This window comes from Lynx rufus, unplaced genomic scaffold (genome assembly GCF_022079265.1).
Source record: "Lynx rufus isolate CCGP_SWC_20201006 ecotype Redwood Valley unplaced genomic scaffold, mLynRuf1.p SCAF_5, whole genome shotgun sequence".
NCBI lineage: Eukaryota > Metazoa > Chordata > Mammalia > Carnivora > Felidae > Lynx > Lynx rufus.
Genome location: NW_025814867.1, coordinates 156362785 through 156380958, shown reverse-complemented (window position 1 = coordinate 156380958; position 18174 = coordinate 156362785). Strand labels below are relative to the sequence as shown.

The 18174-nt window shown below is 60.9% G+C and overlaps 1 protein-coding gene across 1 annotated transcript; it reads left to right on the top strand.

Annotated features, from left to right (window-relative positions):
* Positions 1-318: 318 nt before the first annotated feature.
* SIK1 (salt inducible kinase 1) lies at positions 319-9047 on the top strand. The gene is made up of 13 exons (XM_047099605.1): positions 319-474; positions 903-1019; positions 3428-3491; positions 3669-3830; positions 3994-4118; positions 4220-4343; positions 4783-5006; positions 5279-5428; positions 5897-6019; positions 6137-6353; positions 6953-7231; positions 7815-8049; positions 8444-9047. Exons 1-13 carry the CDS (start codon positions 319-321, stop codon positions 8802-8804), a joined length of 2337 nt encoding a protein of 778 aa, XP_046955561.1. The 3' UTR covers positions 8805-9047.
* Positions 9048-18174: the final 9127 nt, after the last annotated feature.

Here is an 18174-nt window from a genome sequence, read left to right as displayed (position 1 = left end):
GGGAGGGTGGGAGCGGGCCCACGCGCCCCGCGGGGCTGGGGGGTCGGGGGGTCGGGATGGAGTCGACCGCGGATCACAGGGTGGAGGGGGTCCACACGCCCGAAGGGCCGGGGGTCTTGGGAGCCGGAGTGTCGGGAGCGGGCGTGGGAGCGGGCGTGGGAGCGGGCAAGTGCCGGTCGAGGTGAGGTGTTTAGAAAGGAGCAGAGTGAGGGGGCGGCGGGGAGCGCGAGCCGCCGCCCCCCCCTCCCCCCCGGGTCGGGTCAGGCAGGTCCGGTGTTGAGTGCGCTCCCGGGTGGCCCGCAGGTGCGCCCCGGAGCCATGGTGATCATGTCGGAGTTGAGTGCGGCCCCCGCGGGCTCCGGCCAGAGCCAGCAGAAGCCCCTCCGGGTGGGCTTCTACGACGTCGAGAGGACCCTGGGCAAGGGCAATTTCGCCGTAGTGAAGCTGGCCCGGCATCGAGTCACCAAAACCCAGGTGTGTGCCAGACCTGGCCTGTGAGGACCCTCCCTGGGGGCGGCCGGGTGGTTTCCCTGCCCTCAGGGTTCATCGTGCAGTGTCTCAGTGCTGACAGTTCTCAGTTCCACGAGGAGAAAATGCTTTATGTTATGGTTCTGAATAATTTCGACAAATACTAGGGGACAGCAGAGAGAGTGATGACCGGATGACCCAGGAGTGTGGGGCTCTGGGATCCAGGCCGAGGCCCTGTAAAGTGAGCTAGAAGACATTTAAGATACTTCCTTAACTTTAAGTACCATTAATGGTGACTTGTTTTTTTTTTTCCCCCCAACTTTTTGTGACCTTTGGGGACATAAAGTGTTACAGAAATTAAGCTGCAAAAAACAAAACGTGTCAATGAAAGGCGTTTGTTTGGGGACAAAAATATCCTTTCTTTTAAACTGTAGGTTGCAATAAAAATAATCGATAAAACTCGATTAGACTCCAGTAATTTGGAGAAAATATATCGTGAGGTTCAGATCATGAAGCTTCTGAATCATCCTCACATCATAAAGCTTTATCAGGTAAGGACTCAAGTTTGCGTTTTGCTGTTACTTCTGGCAAGTGTATTTATTACCTTTTATTTTCAACAATAAGTCTGCGATTCTGAATTTTGCCCCTCTCTTTGGGTGTGTGTGGGAGGCAGGGGGTTGGCTGTGTAAGGTAAATAGATTGATTTTTGTAAGCTCTTCAGATGCGTTTTCAATTATTTTCTTGCTTTTGGATCATAATTGAGATTTGCCTCATTAAAATTTTATTTCGTATTGTCATTCGCTCCAGTTTTAGATGCGTAGAGGTCGGTTGTTAGATTCACTTTCCTAAGAAAACAAACAACCAGACGTGGGTATTGTCTCATGTCAAGCATTTAGCATAGGACAGATTTTAGTGGAAGGAGACGCTTCCCCCTTTGCAGATGATTATTCAACTTTAAAACCGGCTGCGTTTACCAGTTTCCGTGAACTCTTTGCAAAGGCAGTGGTAAAGGCATTTGTCTTCCCGTTTCAACTCTTCCGTCAAAAACGGAGAGATGAAAATACTTTTGCCGTGGTGAGAACAGAGAACTTGTCATTGAATCCGCGTTAAGAACATGCCTCGCCCTATCCGTCTGTCGGTTTGTTTTGTGACTTTATTGTCGTTACCGTGTTTTAACTAATAAATCATACCTTTGGAATATTACAAGCGCTGATTTAACGAGCGCAGTAAAGCAACTCTTACCCGACCACTTCTGCAGATGAGATGCCGGCTGCTACGTTTTTTGCAAATGCTCGGTATTTCATCCAGCTGTGCCGGGTGTAAGTTCCTTCTGGGGATTCTCGTGAAGCCTCCCGAATCTGAGAGGAACACGGGACGGTGCGGGTGTGTGTGTGCCCACGGCGAGGCTCGGCGGGCAGCGTGGCAGGAGAGGGCGTTAGAAGAGAAAACTGTCCCACGGAAGTAGTGTCACCGGGCTTGTGTTCCCCTGAATGACAGTTCACTTAGAGTCACTGAGTGCAGTCATCAGCCCTCCACCATACGCTCGGGTTTGTGTTTTGTTTCTGTGTCATTTTTAGTTGTGCCGCTTTGATAAGAAGTTTCCTCCGCGGCCGCTGATGTCAGTGCCTGAGAAATGTGCCTGGCCTGTTTCCGCAGGAGTGGCCCGAGCCCTGTTTTTGACTTTGCTGGAGGGATGAGCCAGAGTGTACCTTCCTGGTCTTCCTGTCCCTCTGCTGGCCCATTGTGTGGAGCAGCCCAGTTAGACAGCACATCGCCCCCAGCATCAGAGCGAGAGGTCCTTTCGCGGAGTGAAACCTCTCGGTGCTGTCTGGGTCGCTTTAACTGTTCGGACGTGATAGGGACAGCAATGCGTGTCATTCCTCGGGGGTTTACGCTGGTGTCTAACTCTCATCCAGCTGGCCCAGGCCCCAGAACCTTGCTGAGACACTACACTCTTGCCTGGAGGTTTCCCAACACCCCAAACACGTTTACTCTTAATTCTTTCTCCGGCTCTCTTTTGAACTGAGGAGAGGGACGAACCTCGGCCTTCCTGCTCAGGCCTCTACCGCACACATAGAGGGCCAGGACACTTCGGGACATTGGAGATTCTTGGTCACACACACTGTGTTTGCTGTCTTGTTAGATTTACGGCTTAAACCAGTTGCCTTTAGAGTGTCTTTTTTACGGAAACACCGTATTTCGGACCCTAAAGAAATCTGTTCCTGTGAGCACGTGTTGTCTCTGTGTCCCCCTTTGAAATCTTGTAAAACGCCTGGGAAGGAGTTGGATTTCCTTCTTTTAGGACCAAAGATGCGAAATTTACCTTGTTTCTTAGCTAGCTGTATTTTCAACTCTTTTTTAAAATTGTTTGCACAGTGAAGTAAAATTCCCGACCCGTAAGTGAGCCTGCAGGGTGTGTTTGACCTCGGCTGTTGCTACTGACACATGCTGAGGGGTTTGCCGTATAAAGAGCAGTTTCGTAGCTTAACCTGGCGGAACCCGCTTCTCAGCGCCCAATTCGTCATGTCAATAACGCAGGGGGGAAGGGGTGTTCGTTATCTGTTATTCAGCCTGCGCTGGCCCGAATCATCTGTTGCCTGCTAGGCTGCTAGAAGAAAGCCCTAGCGGTGCATGCTGCGGTGTCAGACCTCTGAGGCCTCACAGAGCCGGCGGGTGGGTGAGGCAGTTGCGTTAACACGGTGATACAGGAAGGTTCTAGTGCGTTCGGATAGACAGGTTAGTGAGGAATTCACCTCTGATGTTTTAAATTCTTTTCCTGAATAGGAACCCCCGTATCTGTTTCTTTAACACAGAAGTGTTTATTTTCTTTCCTTTTTAAAGATAATGGATACACTCATCCTCGGGGAAGTTAAAAATTTACTGGGGTTCGAGTAGATTATTTATGCCGTTGGCATGTTCTCTTCCCGTGTGGTTAAACGTTAGGTCTTTGTGTTTTTAGGTTATGGAGACAAAGGATATGCTTTACATTGTCACCGAATTCGCGAAAAATGGAGAAATGTTTGGTAAGTCACGCCTGTGTCTAACGTCTGTTGAAAGCGGAGGGTTTAGCTGGTCAGGCATCCGCCCTCCGGCGTTTGGGTCTGCCCGTCTTTAAGTCGTACGGCTTTCCTCACTCGCGCTCCAGACGATGGCCAGACTTCTGGACGTTAGGGCTGGAGCTTCGGCTTGTCACTCCTCAGATTATCTGACCTCCAACGGGCACCTCAGCGAGAACGAGGCACGGAAGAAATTCTGGCAGATTCTGTCCGCCGTGGAGTACTGCCACAGCCACCACATCGTCCACCGGGACCTGAAGACCGAGAACCTGCTGCTGGACGGCAGCATGGACATCAAGCTGGCAGGCAAGGGGCCCTCCGGGGCTGGGGGGCAGGGGGTGGTCCCCGAGCCCGGGAAGCGCGGTCTCCTAAGGGCCCACGAGGCCCCCCGCTGTGGGCGCGCGCGCCTTTGTGTCCGTGGCCCTGCCGTTTCCGCCGTGACCTCACCGTCCGTTTTCCTGTCCCTCAGATTTTGGATTTGGGAATTTCTACAAGTCGGGAGAGCCCCTGTCCACGTGGTGTGGGAGCCCCCCGTACGCGGCCCCAGAAGTCTTTGAGGGGAAGGAGTACGAAGGCCCCCAGCTGGACATCTGGGTAGGAGCCAGGAGCCCGCGTGGGCGGCGCGCGTCAGACGCCAGGGCCCCGGCCGCGGGCGTGCGGGCGCTGACCCCAGGCCGTCCGTGTGGTCTTTGCAGAGCCTCGGCGTCGTGCTGTACGTGCTGGTGTGCGGGTCGCTCCCCTTCGACGGACCCAACCTGCCGGCGCTGCGGCAGCGGGTGCTGGAGGGCCGCTTCCGTATCCCGTTCTTTATGTCTCAAGGTGGGCGACCCGGGACGAGGGGTTTGCACAGGGGGCGGTCTGGGAGTGCCGTCAGGTCCGTGAGTCAGCGCCGCGTTACCGCGGGCTGTTTCCCTGCCGCCTGCGACACAAGCCCAGCCCACTGGGTGTTTCCTCAGTGCCCTACTTGTGGGGCGGGGGGCCTCGACTCTGCGGTCCCCCCGAGAGGGCCTAGTCTCTGGGATGCCGGCCGGCCTGGTCCTCGGTCTGGGGCAGGTCGGCAGGACCCCGTCCCCTCGATTGCTGGCTCTCCTGGCGGCAGGTCCTGAGCGGCAGCCCGGGGCCACCGCCCCGGTCTCAGCGTCCTTTAGGACGGTCGCTCGTGTGTCGCGCTCGGGAGGGGAGCCCGGTCCCCGGCGGGGCGGTGGGGGGAGCACGCAGGGGGGCCGCCCGGGCTCAGCGGGCCTCCCTCACCCCCCAGACTGTGAGACGCTGATCCGCCGCATGCTGGTGGTGGACCCCAGCAAGCGCATCACCATCGCCCAGATCCGGCAGCACAGGTGGATGCAGGCCGAGCCCCCGGTGCCGCGGCAGGCCTGCACGGCCTTCTCTGCGCTCAGCTACAACGCCAGCCTGGGCCGCTACGACGAGCAGGTGTTGGGGATCATGCACGCCCTGGGCATCGACCGGCAGAGGACCGTGGAGGTGAGGGCCACCGCCCGGCCTCGCGCGGGCTTGGACGGGAGAGGCGCTCACCCCGAGGAAACGCAGGCACTCGCCAGTCGAGTTAAAACGGGAGCATGGGCTAATTTAAGGGCCAGCTGTCCACTCCTCTAAAGGATATTCTCGGCCACCCAGGAATAACCCTGGGAACAGGCCTGTCAGGGAGCCTCAGCCGCTCGGGAAGCGTCGGAGGCACCGCCCGCCGCGGAGCCCTGTCGCCCCGCTCTGACCCCGCTTCCCTGTGCCTCCTGCAGTCACTGCAGAACAGCAGCTACAACCACTTTGCTGCCATTTATTACCTCCTCCTCGAGCGGCTGAAGGAGCATCGGCACACACAGCCGTCGGCGCGGCCCGGCCTGGCCCGGCAGCAGAGGCCGCGCAGCTCGGATCTCGGCGGCTTTGAGGTGGGGGGGAGCCTCCTTCCCGAGCTCTGCCCAGACTGTGCACCCCCACGCCCGCCAGTTACGGTCCCTCACCCAGACGGGCCCGGGACTGAGACGCCCGCTGAGCCCGCCGGCCCCCCGGGTGCCGTCTCCTGCCCATGCGGCATGGGGGGTGGGGGGGTTCCTGTGGGAGCCACGAACCAGAGGCTACATGGAGGAGAGGGGGTGCCGGCCGCTCCGCTGCGGGTCAGGCACTACCCTGCAGCCACTTGTTCCTTAACTGTCCCCGGTCTGGCCTCCTGACACCTTCCCCTGGTCACCCTGGGCGGCATGGCCTTGGAGAGGAAGGTGCATATGTCCTGAGCCCGGGCAGCTGGTGACTGACCTGTCAGCCCCGCGGCAAAGCCAGTGGGGCCTTCCTAGTGACGCTGTTTGCGGTTGTCCCCAAAGCTACCTCCCTGCTGACGTCTGTCCTCTGTCTGCCCGCAGGTGCCTCAGGAAGGCCTGTCTGGTGACTCTTTCCAGCCCTCCCTGCTGTGCCCACAGCCCCAGGCCTTCGGGCAGTCTGTCTTGCAGGCGGACACGGACTGTGACCCCCTCAGCTCACTCCAGGTGTGTGATCTACACTGGGCAGCCGTCGCGTGGGAGGGGCTCTTCCAGCCGTGGTGACGACCCCCGCCCGCGTCCCATGGAGCCCCAGGAGTTACGGGTCTGTGTCTGTCCCCCCAGCCCTTGCTCTGCCCCCTGGACGCCAACTGCAACGGAGTGTTCCGGAATCGCCCCATCTCCCCGAGCGGCCTGCTAGACGCGAGCATCAGTGAGGAGGTCAGGCAGGGCCAGGGCCTGGAGGAGGAGCGGGAGCCGCAGGAGCCCCTGTCCGGCGGCACAGGCCGGAGGCACACGCTGGCCGAGGTCTCCACCTGCTTCTCCCCGAGTGCCCCTCCGTGTAAGTGCCCGGTGGGGCAGGAACGCGGCCCGGGGCACCGGCCAGGGGGCGGGCGTGCGGTGGAGACTCTGACCGGCCGATGGAGAGTGCACCTTATTGGCTGGTGGGCGTCTGATTGCCCTTGTCCGGATTTGCCTTTTGCTCTGGCCCCGAGGCCACGCAGATCCTACTTCGAGACTGCACGTGGTCCTTCGGTGGCAGGACAGCTTGGGGTTTAGCTGCCCCCGGGGGCCGGAAGGGCCGGTCCGCAGCCCAGGCCCCCGTGTGTCCTTGTCTGAGCCCCACCGGTCAGCTACGGCGGCAGCCGCACCCTCAAGGTGGCCGGCCGCCATCATGGCTCCCAGACGCCTCTGACAGCCTCTGGCCGTCGTAGACTCCTGCCCCATGTTGAGGGTAGGCACAGGGAGGCCAGTACCGCCGTCTGCCCCTGTCAGCTGGCCCCACGGGCTGTCCCAAGACCCAGGGGCTGTGCACCAGGCACGGAGAAAGTGTCCGTGCCCGTTCTTTCCTCTGACTTCCGGTGAAAACTTGGGTGCTGGTGGGTTGCTTCTGGTCTTGGGGAGCGTCAGGCCCCTCAGGAGCGCGTGCTTCTTCTGCAGGTATCGTCGTCTCCTCCTCCGCCGCGAGCCCTTCGGAGGGCACCAGTTCCGACAGCTGCTTGACCTTCTCGGCCGGCGACGGCCCAGCGGGGCTCAGTGGACGCCTGGCCGCCCAGGGGCTGGTGGGCACCTGTTCCCCTCTCAGACTGGCCTCACCGCTCCTGGGGGCCCAGTCTGCCACCCCAGTGCTGCAGGCTCAGGGGGCCCCAGGAGGGGTCACTCTGCTCCCCATCAGCTTCCAGGAAGGCCGGAGGGCGTCGGACACCTCGCTCACTCAAGGTGACTAACCTTTCCTGCTCCCCTTCCACCCGTCCCAGAAGGTGCTGTGTGTGCCCCTGGGAGGGTGTCACCCTGTCCCGGTGCAGATGGCGCCACCCTGTCCCGGTGCAGATGGCGCGCCCCGAGTCTCTGGCCAGGGAGCTCTAGATGTCCCCGTCTTCTGGGACGAACTCACAGGGTCTCCTAGTGGCCGGTCCTAAAAGCCCAGGAGACACTTGGATGCCAGGCCGCAGCGCCTCACCTGGAGGAGGGGACAGGTCAGGGAGGGACCCTCCACAGAGGCAGCCCCCACCTGCCTGCCTGGGCTCCCTCCCTCAGCCCACCGCCCCGCTCGTGCCTCCGTCCACAGAGGACCCCTGCCCAGACTCGTTCGGGGTTGGAGCTGCTGCCCCAAATCAAACTCTGAAGAAAAGAGGACTTAGCCCCGGGAGGGGTCATCCGATCGGATGACCAGAGAGTGCCCTTAACCCCCACGGGAAAGCCATCCGTTCACGCCTTCACGTTTGCATGGGGTCCCTCCCTGCTCACGCCGGCCCGGGGTCTGCGGGCCACCCACGGACCGGCTCGATTTTGCACCCCCCAGGGCTGAAAGCCTTCCGGCAGCAGCTGAGGAAGAGCACGAGGGCCAAAGGGCTCCTGGGCCTGAACAAGATCAAGGGGCTGGCTCGCCAGGTGTGCCCGCCCTCCTCCTCCAGCCGGGCCACGAGGGGCGGCCTGAGCGCCTTCCAGCTGCCCGCGCCGAGCCCGGGCCCGCACGGCGGCGGGGCCGGCAGCCGGGAGGGCCGGAGCCTGCTGGAAGAGGTCCTACACCAGCAGAGGTACGCCCCCCGCCTCGCTCCCGTGACCGCCCCCTGGGGAGGGCTCGGGGACGTCTGGGTTTCTGGAGTAACCTGATCTCGGGAGCTCCTCGCCCTCTCCGCGGAATCAGACGCGTGCACCTGCCGGCCCCTAGTGTGGGGGGATCCGCCGGTGGGGCCTCGTTCCGGCGGATGGGGGCGGAGGGGGGGAGCAGTCGGCCTTCCTCACTTTGAGGCCCGCCCGTGAGTGGGGGGCGGGGGGGGGCAGCGAATAAGAACGTCGCGTCTGCTTGGCATCTCTGAGCTGCTGCAGAAGCAAGACGGAGAATGGAAATGTCAGGGATTAGTCACGCACAGCCTCGCGCGTGGGGAGCAGCCCCAGCCGGCGGCTGACCCGCCCCCTCCCTCCCTCCAGGTTGCTCCAGCTCCAGCACCACCCGGCGGGGCCGCCCGGCTGCCAGCAGGCCCCCCAGCCGCCCCCGGCCCCGCTGGTCCTCGCCCCGTGCGACGGCGCGCTCCTCGTGTCGGGACTCCAGAAGGAGCTGGGGCTGGCGCCCGGCCCGCTGCTGCCGCCCCGCTTCCTGCAGGCGGGGGGCTCCCCGGTGGCGGCGGCGGCCCAGCTGCTGGACACCCACCTGCACATCGGCAGCGCCACAGCCCCGCTGCCCGCCGCCACGCTGCCCCCGAGCTTTGTGGCCGCGGGGCTGCCGCAGGCGGACTGCGAGATAGAGGACCTGACCTCGGGCCGGCTGGGCACCTTCGTGCTGGTGCAGTGAGGACCCCCCCCGCCTGCGGCTCGGGCCGGCCGGCCCTTCGAAGCAATAATTTCAGAGTATGTGAAGACGTTTCCGGACTCGAAGCCAATAAGTTTCTAGAAGCGAAACAAGCAATACGTTTGGTGTTTTGGCTTTTTACTTTCTTCTCGGTTTTACTTTTTCCCTTGCACTGAGCAAATGCAACTCTGAGCAGGGCCTGGAAACTTTCTGAAGAAAAATAATAATTGAGGGGCGTGCCAGGGTGGGCGGACGGGAAGGGGAAGGAGGGCGGCGGGGCGAGAGGCGACAGGGCTTGGCTGGACTGGCCAGCGCCACTGCGGTCGGGGCGGCGGGAGGGGGCCACGGGGGCCACGCGGGGCTTGCCTCGGGAGAGACCGTGGCGTGGGCCGCGTGTCCATCCGCGTGCGTGCGTGTGTGTTTGGTAGCCTTTTTTGTTTGTTTTGGTGAACGATTCTCCACTCCCCGAAACATTTACGCTTCAAAACGAGGACTGTGAACTTTCTACTTTTATGTATCAGTTTTTTTAAAAAGGCTCTGTTGGCCGGCCCAGGAGAAAATAATCTACAAATTCCTGGAATTCTCTACCCTGAAATCAGAACCCCAAGGACGGTGTTTTCTTATTTTAGATGAGAACTTTTATCAACTGCTCGAGGTCGGTTTCCAGGATCCTTCAGAGGAGCCGTAGGAAGAGACTAGAAGCCGTGGGTGACTGAGGTTGGGGCTCCGGCCCGGATCACGTGGCTTCAGTCCCCCACGTGCCTCGGAGGGCCCCGGAGAGGTTTCTTCCTGCTGCCCATCTTATTTCCGCTGCTAATTTAAGTTTTTATGCATTTCATTATCAGGGTCCAAAATGAACAACTGACCAGGGCGGGGGGGGGGGGGTGTGCAATACGGCCAGGTGTGGCCGTCGGGCAGGGACGGGCGGAAAGCGGGGTCACGGGTGTGCGGCCCCGCCCGCCTGCCGCCACCGGGCCGTGGCCCGTGGTAGCCCTGCCTCATCCGGGCCGCACACGTCAGGCTTTCGTTCGAGAATACCGCAGTGAGAGGTCAGATCAGTGTTGTTCAAGCTTTGTTCCTTTTTTAAAGCAGATACTGTCCATGTATATAAACAGACAGATAGACACTACTTATTTTTTATATTTTTTACTACACTTCTGTGTTCCTGGTGTCACTTTTGCTCTCTGGTAACGTTAGCAAGCACCGGCACCAGGTCGGCGCGGAGGGGGGAGACGAGGCGCGTCCTCACCTGGCGGGTGAACTCGGGTCAGAAGCCACCCGGCCCCCTCTGCACCAGTCAGTCCCCGTCCCTCGACCCGACCCAGGTGCCTTCAGCTCACTTTGGCTCTTACAACCTACAGTATTAACGGGAGAGGAGGGCGCTGGGAGAAGCCGAGGACACCCCCCCCCCCCCGCCCCGGGCTCCTAGAGGGCAGGGGGCCGGCCGCGTGCACGGGGGGGGGGGGGGGGGGGGGCGCCGCGGCCCGCCTGTCCGCGCCTGCCAGGCCTCCTGCTACGGGCCACCGGCCCTGCCACGGCCGCTGCTGCTACCTCCCCGTGGCTGTCGCCGGAGAGTCGGGGAAGGCACTGTCCTCGCGCCTGGCCACAGAGAAATCACCAAAGCCTCCTGCTGACTTGTGACGAGGGCCCCGGGGGCGTCCGGGCCTCCACAGAGGCGGCGCGGCCGACTCCCCCCGAGACCGGGGTCCCCTCGTTAGACTCCTTGCTGTCGTGACGCCACAGATCAAAGGCCTCGGAGCCGTGACAAGCACTTTACTTTCACGGAGGTTTTCTTTCCGGCTGTGAGTCGTGTCTCTGCGTCTTGTGTTTAGGTGTGTGCGACGTGCGTCCTGTACTTTCTCCACAGCGCCGGTGCGCAGACTGGCGGCCGTAGCCTGTGCGAAGGCGCCACGGCGCCCGATTAAGGTGTACAAAGTTTGGTTTGTTTGGTTTTTTTTTTTTACCGCAACGGAATTAATTATTTTATTTCTTATGTTAACATGAGAAATGTATGCCAAATGATTAGCGGGTGTATGTTTTTTTAATTTAATATTTAAATAAAATATTTGGGGGAAGAACCTTGCCTTTTCCCCGTGCTCGTCTCTGTGGGAGTGCCGTCCTTCCCAGCCGCTTCCTCCCGCCGCCCTCCGGTTCCAGATCTCAGAGAGGGGGCGGTGGCACCAGCTCCCCCGCCATCCCGGCCGCCAGGAGCTGCCCTCCTCCGGAAGTAGCGACCCACCGGGCGCTGGGCGCTCAGGGCAGGGCGCGGGAAGGGGCGGCCTGGGGCTGAGCGCGCCCCGGCCCCGCTGGTCCCCCGTCCCCGGGTGGCATCTCCAGCCCGGCCTATTTCCAGTGGGTTCCTCCCCTCCCAGGGTGCCATACGCTCCTTCCTCCTCCCTCCCTCCCCGGTAACGCTCAGCGAATCCACTTGTGAACCGAGCATTTGGAAGACCCTCACGGCCAGACTCTCCCAGTCTCTTCAAACCGGCTTTACGAACTTCTAGCAATAAGAGAGACGTACAGGGCACAGGGGTCCCTTCATTTTGATTCCCTGGCAAATACCTTTGGGTTAAAGAAAGTTTGTCAGTCTCTTTACACGCATTAGGATGGTCGTCACCAAAAACAAAGACGCGTGAGGTTGCCATCAGCACCCGCGTGGGCTGCTCAAGGGAGAGGGTGGCGCGGTCTGGCAGAGCCCCACCGAGTGAGAGCCACCGTGTCCTTCCACTGGTGGGCGTGGGCCCGACCTCTGGCAGAGACCCCACTGGCGCCTCTGTTCATTACGGCGACTCAGCGACCGAGGGACGGAAGCAGCCACGCACACGTTGACAAGGCGATGGACGTGACGTCCGGTGGCACGTGAAGAGTAGCCATAAAAAGAACAGGAACCGACCGACGCCTGCTGTAACACGATGAGTCTGAGGACATTACACCAGGGACCTCGAGCAGCAGAACCGTAGACACAGAAGGGGGATGGGTGGGAGCCAGGGGCTGGGGGAGGGGGAGGGAGAATCCGTGCTCTCTGGGGACAGACTTCAGTGTGGGGAAGATAGAACGTTCTGGAGATGGATGGAAGTGACGGTTGTATGGCAACGTGAATGGACCGAAGGCCACAGAACTGGGCACTTGAAAATGGTTAACGTGGTAACTTTGACGTTAACCGCGTCTCACCATAATGAGAAGGAAATAGATTCTCTTGGGGAGAGGCCCGACGTGGACAAGAAGCTTCCCCGTGGCGGAACAGCAGGACACGGGACAGAGGACAGCAGGCTGGGACCCGCAGGGGTCTCCGGAAGAGTCGGGGTCTGTCAGCCGGCGTGGGGACGACCCCTCGGCCCGACCACTCAAGCCCGGGGTGGCACTCGCGCTGTGGGCAGGAGGCCGGGCTGGCAGCGGCAGTGGGGTGGTTATGCTGCTTGCGTGGGAACGGCTACAACGCCCAGAACCGAGCCGCGGCTCTGGGTGTTGGGGGGCCCTGACGTGTGTGGGGGCTCGGCCTCGCCGTGTGCGCCCCGAGTGGGCCCTGCGACCCCCGGCAGTGGGGGTCCCCGAGGGGGACACCAGCTTCGGAAGAGACTAACGGGTGTGCAACCAACACGCGTGGCCCACGGCCCCCCGGCTGGGCTCCTTACGGGCCGGCCGCATCCCGTCCCACGCCTAGGGACACCTCGAGCAGCCGGACCGCTGCCCGCTGAGATCCCAAGTTCACACTGGGTTGTTTCTGTGGGGCACTCCCGTCGTCGTCGTCATTAAGTGGCGCTTCTGGAACTCCCAGGTTGGAAGTCGGAGCCCCCCGCCTGGGGAGCCCCGCGGATGTCTCGTGGGGCTACCATCCGTCCGGGCCGGGTGATCCGCTCGGGAGTCATTCCGGCCCCTCGGAGAGAGGGCCAGGGCGGCCATGGGCCTGGCCCAGGCCCGCCAGCCTGTTGGGGACCCTCGCCCGGCCCCTCCGCCTGCATCTTGCTCTGGGCCACGAGGGCCTCGCCCACTCGGGCGCTGCTCCCGGGGTGTGGTGTTGTGCGTGTGCCATTCCGTTGGGGTGTGGCCAGGCTCACCTGTGCTTTGGCACACCTGAGTGCCGGGCACGCCGGGGGTTCAGAGTTTCCGCCTCCTGGTCGCTCTGGCGGGGGTCCGGGTACTGCCCGGGGCCGTGACCGCGGCAGACCCAAGGGCAGCTGAGCCCAGCGCGCAGAGGAGCACGGGGGCCCCAGAAGGTGGCCTCTGCTGTCGGATGCGCCTGGATGTGATCCGCGCGGCAGTCTTCCAGGCCTGTGGCGGCGGACAGGGCCGAGCCATGCCTGGCTTTCTCCTGGTCAAGACGGCGTGCGTGACCACACGGTGTACTTCTCGGGGTTGAGCGAACACCACCTACTGCGAGAACCGCTTCGCACAGCGCCTGGCACACGGCGGGCGCTCCGCGAGCACAGTGGCGCCTGAGACGTCGCCACAGCCAGGAGCGGCGGGGCACCCGGGAGGGAGGAAGCGTCGGTGGACCCAGCTCGCTCGAGGCACCGCCGTTCCTCTCAAGGGTGTCGGAAACGTGGACCCGGGCGTCTTCCTGCCTTCACCAAGGGTGTCCATTCCGGCCACGAGGGCTCAAGGAAAGCGGGGGGCTCGTAGGTCCCACTGGACCACGGATCGAAGACTGTGGGGAGCACGGGGTGGGAGCCTCCCACGGAACGGCGCGTCCCCAGAACAAGCCAGCTCTGCTGAGCTGCAGGGGACACACAGCGGGACTCACCCATCCGGACTGAGCGTGTGGCTCGAGGAGCTCTGCCAGCCACCGCCGCCAAACCCAGCCCGCCCGTCACCGCGGCCTCCCAGAAAGCCCCTGGGTCCTTTGCAGGGGCCCTTCCCGTTCCCCGGGCCTCAGGCGGCCGTGGCCTGCTCTCCGTCACCGTGGACTAGTTCTGCACTCTCTAGAATTTCCTGCAGACAGTCCATGCCGCGTGCGCCTCCGATCGCGTGGCGGCTCGTGCAGGGGTCGCCCGCTGGGGCCTCAGCCTCTCTCGCTGCGGAGCCGCGCTCGCTGGGCCAGCGTCTGTGGTCCCTCCGCAGTCGGCGGACAGTCGGGCCGTTTCCGGTGCGAGCTGCCGCGGGTGCCACCGCTGGGAATCTTCGCGTCCGAGTGTTTGTGCGCGCGTCCTTCTTTTCTCTCGGGTAGTGGGGATACGGGCACAGCGGCCGTGTCCCGTGGCACGATGGCTGTCAACGTCGTAAAAGCTGCCGAGCTGTGACGCGAGTCCCCCCTGCAGCGGGAGAGCACGCTGGCTGCCCCTCGTCCTCACCAGCACTCACAGGGCCCGGTTAGCTACCCTGATAGGCCTGCAGGGGTCCCTCACTGTGGTTTTATTTTGCGTTTTCCTGATGGCTAGTGATGGCCAACATCTTTTCACGTGCTTATGGGCCGTTCTAGGTTTCAAGTTTACTTAAGTCTTTGCCAGTTAAAAAAAAAAAAAAGTTTATTTATTTATTGGGGGCGGGGGGCACAGGCAGAACGAGAGGGAAAGAGAGAATCCCAAGCAGGCTCTGCGTTGTCAGCACAGAGCCCGATACGGGGCTCGATCCCATGAACCTTGAGACCATGACCTGAGCCGAAACCAAGAGTCAGACGCTTAACTGACTGAGCCACCCGGGCGCCCGTGTCTTTGCCAATTTTTAATTGGTTGTTTGAATTCTTAGTATTGAGTTGTAGGAATTCCTTATATGTTTTGATATGAGTTTCTTCGTCGTGTGTGTGTATATACACGTGCATGTATACGTATCTGCACACATGTATACATACAGATCTATCCATGTGCATGTGCACATACACGTTTGTGCACACACACAGAATATTTCTCCCACTTGTGGCCTGCGTTTCGTTGGAAGAGAGGAGTTCAAAGTTTTAAATTTTATGACGTCCAACACACCTTCTCTTTTCTGGTGCTTCCTGTGTCCTAAGCGATCTCCACCCCCGCTCCTGGTGTGGAGGGACTCTCCTGTGCTCCCTTCTGGAGGCTTCTCACACTTTTAGCTTTTGGTCCACATCTGCAACCCACTTTGGGATGAATGTTGCCTGCGCTTTGGGACAACGGTCGAGGCTTATTTTTCCTCTGTGGATGGCCAGTTGTCCCAGCACCATTTATTGCCAAGACGCTCCCTTGCCCCTGCTGGATTAATTTGAAACATTTGTCAGAAATCAAGTGATTTCTGAAGTCTTGATGAGTCGGGTAGTGTAAGTCTTGTCATTTTGTTCTTGTTTCTTTAAGAGTTTTGCTTTTCTGGGTCCTTTGCATTTCCGTATAAATTTTCGAGTCAGCCTGTCATTCTCTACAAGTTGTATGGAGTCTCTATATTTGTGTACGGTCGGAATTCTCTCTCTGCTAAGCGTTGGGTGGAATTCGTCAGTGAGAGCGCTTGGGGCGGGAGCCGCGTTGGGGGGTGGGGGGGGCTGTAAATCACACATGCGATCTCATTACTGCGTTTAGAGCGACGCACATTCCCCGTTCCACTTTCGAGCGAGCTTCAGAAGTTTGTGTTTTCCAAGGCGTTTGCGCATTTCTTCTGGGCTGTCGGATTTAGTTCTCCAAGTTCTGTCGTATTCTCTCGGGCCCCTCTTATCATCTGCGGGATCTGCAGCCGTGTCCTCTGTGTCACGGAGGCTTGTTCTGTGGACGGGCACGAGGTTCGCTGGGTGACCCTCCGGTGCGCTGCTGTTTATGTTCTGTAAACATAACCACCAGGGAAGCCAAGCTGGGTGAGACCGATGTTTGTGTTCTCCACATCCTCCTGATTTTGCCTTCCTTTTTTATTTGTTTTTGCGGGACGGGTGTGGAGACGACCAGTTACACCTGCGAGTTCATTTCTTCCGCCCTGTCCGTCTTAGCCGCGCGCACTCTGAAGCTCTCCCTTACCCGCTGCCTACTTTTTAATTTTTTTTTTCCCAACGTTTTTATTTATTTTTTGGGACAGAGAGAGACAGAGCATGAACGGGGGAGGGGCAGAGAGAGAGGGAGACACAGAATCGGAAACAGGCTCCAGGCTCTGAGCCATCAGCCCAAAGCCCGACACGGGGCTCGAACTCCCGGACCGCGAGATCGTGACCTGGCTGAAGTCGGACGCTTAACCGACTGCGCCACCCAGGCGCCCCCGCCTACTTTTTAGGACTGCTGTGCCTCCTGGACGAGCTGACCGTGCTTCCGTTGCGGGCGATTCCTGGCCGTGGATCCCCCTTGTTCCGAGGTCTGTTCTGGTGTTTTCGCCGCTGTCTGGCTTCCGTACGGTCAGCGCCGTGTGGGCGCGATGCTTTATCTACTGCTTGCACACATGCGGCCTGTCTTTCTATTTCCGGTGGGTTTCCTGTAGATGGTCCAACCTGGGGTCTCGGATGGGAGCCCAGTCCGCCATCTCTGCTCTTTACACGGTGTGTTTGCCCCTTTAACCGCGCACATAACTAACATGTCGGGTCCCAGTCGGCCGTCTTGCTCCGCATTTCCGGGCTGTCTCTCCTTTGTGGCTTGTCATGTCTTCTGCGGGGCTGGGTTTTGATTGCTCCCTTTTGTCTCCGCAAGGAGAAGGGGTGCGGCACACCTCCACCCTGCCCACCTCCCGCGGGTCACACTGTGGACACACGGCCACGCCTCGCGTCTGGGAGGCTGTGGGCTCCCACGAAGCTGCCCAGTTCCATTGTGTTTTGCAGAACTGTGTTCGTATAGCATTTATTTCTATGATAACGACGACAGGAGTGTGAAAAGCACAACTTCTCTACCCGGCGGGTACGGAGATAAAGCGTTCGCGAGGACAGGAGAGTCCGTTTTTCCATAAGCTCCACGCCTGGCACAAAAGTCGGGCCCTGTCTGTCCGTAGGACTTCCCTTGTTCTGACGGGACTGTGGAGCCAGTACCTCCCTGCTGTGCGGCTGTGCCCGTGGCCTCTCCTTCCACCTGCCCCTCGGCCAACAGCAGCACGTGCCCCAGGCTCTCAGAGGACACAGAGGACACCGGGCCAACGTGAGCTGCTGTGATTCGTCCCTGGGAAGCTTCTTCCTCACATCTGCAGCCTGGCTGCCGAGGTCTCAGCTCCCGCTGGGCAGGGAGGGTGGGGCCAGGGCCCCGAGGCCTTGAGGCTGGGGTTTCAGCCCCAGGTCAGCGGAGACTGGCTTCCGGCCCTGGTCCCTTGGTGCCCCCGCTGTCTGTCTCCTCTCACTGGGCAATCAGAAGACCCCAAAGAGCGAGTGGGGGAAAGAAAAGGCTTCTGCGGTGGGTCCAACCCCCCAAGCGGGCATTGGGTAGCCTTCCAAGCTCGAGCCATCGCTGGCCTTGAGGTGCAGGGCCACACAAGGGCACAACAGAGCCAGTCAGTTTCTCCGGTCAGCCCCGGCCGGGGCCCCTCCTGACAGCAGGGTGGGACTCCCCGGGTGGAAGATGATAGATAGATGGAGGGGATAGGAGCCCAGCTGGAGGGGCTGGAGTCCCACTGGCCAGCACCCGGGAGCCCTGCAGACCTCGAGCTCCTAGGGACCCTGCCCACCTCCCTTGGGCCCCAAGTTGCAGGCAGGTTGTGCTGCAGCATTCTGGGCCCGTGCGTTTAAGACACTTACTGGGCAAGTTCCCTCTCCGTATGGGTCTCCGTAATGGGGTCCAGTTAATTTTCCTGAACAGGCACGGCGGCCAAGTCGTCTGCCTGTCTGAGTTGGGCGGTGATTATCGCCTCCCGCAGGTGTGCCGTGGCCTCAGCCACCGGGGAGCCCCGAGTGCTCGCAGCGCCCTGGACCTGCTGGGTGGTGCAGGGGAGAGCCAGGGGTCAGGGAGGTACTGCCCGCCACAGCCACCCCACCCAGAGGCCACGGGGCCAAGAGTACGTGGCAGGTCACGCGGGCTGGTGGCCAGAGTGTGTCGGGGGCGGTAAAGCTTGGGCGGGGCAGCGGAGATGCCTCTGGATGGGGTGCACAGCCAGGTCCTGCGGTGGGGGAAGGGGTGCACCCAACACGCACCCTACCGACGCCAGCCCCGTCAAGAGAAGGCCCCTGGGGTCTGGTGATGTCGAGGCTGGTCATCGCCCTGGGCTGCCCGTGGTCAGTGGCGAGGGGTCAGAGCAGGACAGGGGAGGGGTGCTGGGGCACAGCTGTCATCTGAGGCTCTCTGGTGTTGCGGGGTCACTGCTCCCCTCGCCTCGGTTGGGGGCAGCTGGCGGGGGAGCAGCCGGTGCGTGGGGGCCGGGCTGCTGTTTCTCAGGCTGCGACCCCTTCAGAGCCGGGCCCCCCTTCTCCCTCCCATTCCTGAGGCTTCTCCTGCAGCTCAGGGGGCCAGAGCCTCATCCTCGTGCACAGGGCAGGCTGGAAGCACAGAGACTTTGTCCCCACAGCGTCAGCAGTGGTGATGGGCACATCAGC

Bases quoted from the DNA above. Each gene is read 5' to 3' on its own strand.
- SIK1 (XM_047099605.1), top strand. From the start codon at position 319: ATGGTGATCATGTCGGAGTTGAGTGCGGCCCCCGCGGGCTCCGGCCAG. The intron at 5,429-5,896 runs GTGGGGGGGAGC...GTCTGCCCGCAG, and splicing joins CGGATCTCGGCGGCTTTGAG to GTGCCTCAGGAAGGCCTGTC. The intron at 6,020-6,136 runs GTGTGTGATCTA...CTGTCCCCCCAG, and splicing joins ACCCCCTCAGCTCACTCCAG to CCCTTGCTCTGCCCCCTGGA.